General features: G+C 47.1%; 1 protein-coding gene across 1 annotated transcript; it reads left to right on the top strand.

Annotated features, from left to right (window-relative positions):
* Positions 1–400: 400 nt before the first annotated feature.
* LOC134635365 (ubiquitin carboxyl-terminal hydrolase 2-like) lies at positions 401–1,297 on the top strand. The gene has a single exon (XM_063484756.1). The coding sequence runs from the start codon at positions 401–403 to the stop codon at positions 1,295–1,297; it is 897 nt and encodes a 298-aa protein (XP_063340826.1).
* Positions 1,298–2,984: the final 1,687 nt, after the last annotated feature.

The raw sequence follows: 2,984 nt of genomic DNA on the forward strand, positions 1-2,984 counted from the left end.
TGGCTCAGATCACACTAAAGGCCAGCGCACTTGCGAACGTTCCGAGTCTAGACACGATCCAGGGTCAGTCCATCGAGATAGTAGACAAACACATCGCGTACGCGCACGATGCAAGTAACATACTGGAATGGGCTCCCGTTGTAAAGATAACAAAGAACTCCACGTCCAGCCCCTTGCCGAACTTCAATTCCTACTATTACAAGGTAATTGTATTACTAGTGCACATAGATACAAAGGGGACGGAAAGAGGCTCGATTAACACGGTGGAGGATCTGTTTAGGAGCGTGCCTATTTACTGTACAACAGACTACTGAGAGGAAACGAATATATTTTTTTCAAAAAAAACACATAAATCCGCTGTCAAGATCACACGGTGTGACAATCACTGTGGTGTGCCACCATGAGAGGATTGATCAACAGCGGGTTCCGCTGCGCAACAAACAGTGTACTTCAGTGTCTGCACGCCACCGACGAGCTCAGGGCTGCGCTGCATGGCATCGGACAAAATGACGCTCGCTCCAACGCGGCGAGCGAACTGAAATGTATTTTCATCAACATGGACGACAAGGAACAAGCCGCTCCGTACGACCCCAAGTCACTCGTCGAAGTGCTAAGCGAATATAGCGGCATGTGGGACGAGGTAAAACAGGACGCGAGCGATGTACTCAGGTGTGTGTTGAACGCGCTAGCTGATGACAAGGACCCCGTGTGCAAAGACGCTGCAGATCTATGGGCTATACCGAAAAGGCACTCTGCCGCGTGTTCCGAGTGTAAATCGGAAAATGTGTCCTACGACACGGCCATGGACGTGAACGTGTACCTTTCTGAAAAGCCTAAGGACCTGCAGGATTACGTTAACGGATACTCAGAGTCTTTCAGCGTTCCTGATATCTACTGTGACAAATGTAACGCCTTGACCAAACTGACCGTAACCACTGATATCACGGAGTTACCCAAGCTTCTGTGCTTCAACGTCCTGAGAGCTCAAAGGTCCGTGGAAAACGGTGACGGTCTGATTGTGAAGAACAACGCCGTATTCAATGTGTCCGAGGAATTGGATTGCTCTAGGATGTCTGAAGATGCGCGGGTCTCAAAGTATGAACTGTACGGCGTGATAACTCACACAGGCCCTTGTTTGTTTGGTCATTACGCGGCCTTTGTGAAAAGGATGTCCCAGTGGTATCACGTGGATGATGAAAATGTAAAAATGTGCTCCGCGTCGGCCTTATCTTGCCCTGATACGCTTTCGAGCCTGTACATGTTGATGTATAGACAAATCGACTCACCTCCGAGTTAGACTTTGTAAACACAGAACGGAGTGCTACATTGTGTTTTCTATATTCTGATGATATTGTATTCTTTTGTGTGTATGTATCTCTGTGGTTTTAAAAACAAAACAAATTCTTTGTGAGCAACAATTAAAAAATCACTGACACAGGAGATGTTATTTTTGTCTGGTTCTTGTTTATTATTGTGACCATAAGACAACACAATGGTAACCAATGTTTTATGAGACATAAAAACCACTCTAAAAACACACTCACACAACACCCTTTAGCTAACCATCCACATAAAACCCCTTTGGTAGTAGTCTGTGTACATCATAAACCCAAGTCACAAACATACAAAATACGAAGACTGAAAACAGTTCAAGTTAGTCACACTTAAACGAAAGCTCGTATTCTCGCTCCGGTGTTACACTTGGAGCACACGCTGTCCAGACACTCACAAGATGCATGTCCGCATATCATTATGTAAACGGTAGGCTTATTACATACGTCGCAGACGACGTGCGGCAAAACGCTGCTGATATCCACCGGCCGGTGAAATATCCATTCCGTTTTGCACATATAACACAAACGTTTTCGTGTCACGGTCACGTTCATTTCGATGCACGTCTTGCAGCAAATGTGTCCGCAGCTCAAAACGTGCATCGGTTTCTCCTCGTAACAACAAAAACATACCGCGGTGGCGTGCATGCGAGAGCTTTCTGCGTGAGCCGAAAGGGATCGCTGTCTCGAATTTACCGGCACTGCGGGTGCAGATGAAGCCTGCACTCTAACCGGAGAGTTTCCGCGGGTATTCGTTTCGCTGGCTCCCAACATGACACTCAGCCTTCGAGCGCGATGCTCTGCCTCCCGCATTGCAATTTGTTGGTTTAAATGCTCCCGGAACGCAAGCTGTCGCTGGTGTACACGGGCCCACTGCAATCGCCGCCATTCATGAGCGTGAAGTGCCCTGTAGCGGGTCATCTCCGCCAAGGTCATACTGTCGGTGTACTTCTCTTTCACATAACCCCATATGACCTGTATATTCAGCTGGTATCGCACAATTTGTGCCCCGAATGTGTTTTCAGCGTCAACGGCAAGGTCGCTGCTTGTAAACTCGTGTATGCTGAAAAAGTAAGGACACCTGTTGTCGGCAGCTAATGCGTACCTCAAAATATCTACCAGGGATGACATTTCCACCAATGTGGCCGAGGAGCGCGGTCTTATCCATAGCTGGAACCGTTCGTGCACGGCCGCTGAGTACTTGTAGCGGCAAACCCTTGGGATCACCACGTGTATCAAAGTTAACGTAACATTGTCCTCGGCTGCTCGAGTCAACCTCCAAAATCGCCCTTTACTAACATGATGCCGCTCCACGTACTGGTACGTAGGAATGGCCTGTTTTTTATCAGGGTAGCCTCGTCGCACAATCCCTGCGATCAGGTGTATTTTTTCCGCTGAATAAGACATGTTCCAGGACACCGTTGTGCGATAGTAACAACTACTGAAGGAGTGGTTTTGAAAAAATGGGTACACAGCCTCTTTATCATATACATCGGTCGGGGACTTGTTGCGTTTCCGTGGGTTTACAAGTTATTGTAAACACACATATGTAAACCCAAACCTTTTTTATTATATAACCGTAGGAAACTCATTATATTCTGTTGACAACACACCATTCTGCGTATAATGAACTCACACTGACCACGGTACCAT

The sequence above is a fragment of the Pelmatolapia mariae genome, linkage group LG10_11, assembly GCF_036321145.2.
Source record: "Pelmatolapia mariae isolate MD_Pm_ZW linkage group LG10_11, Pm_UMD_F_2, whole genome shotgun sequence".
Classification (NCBI taxonomy): domain Eukaryota; kingdom Metazoa; phylum Chordata; class Actinopteri; order Cichliformes; family Cichlidae; genus Pelmatolapia; species Pelmatolapia mariae.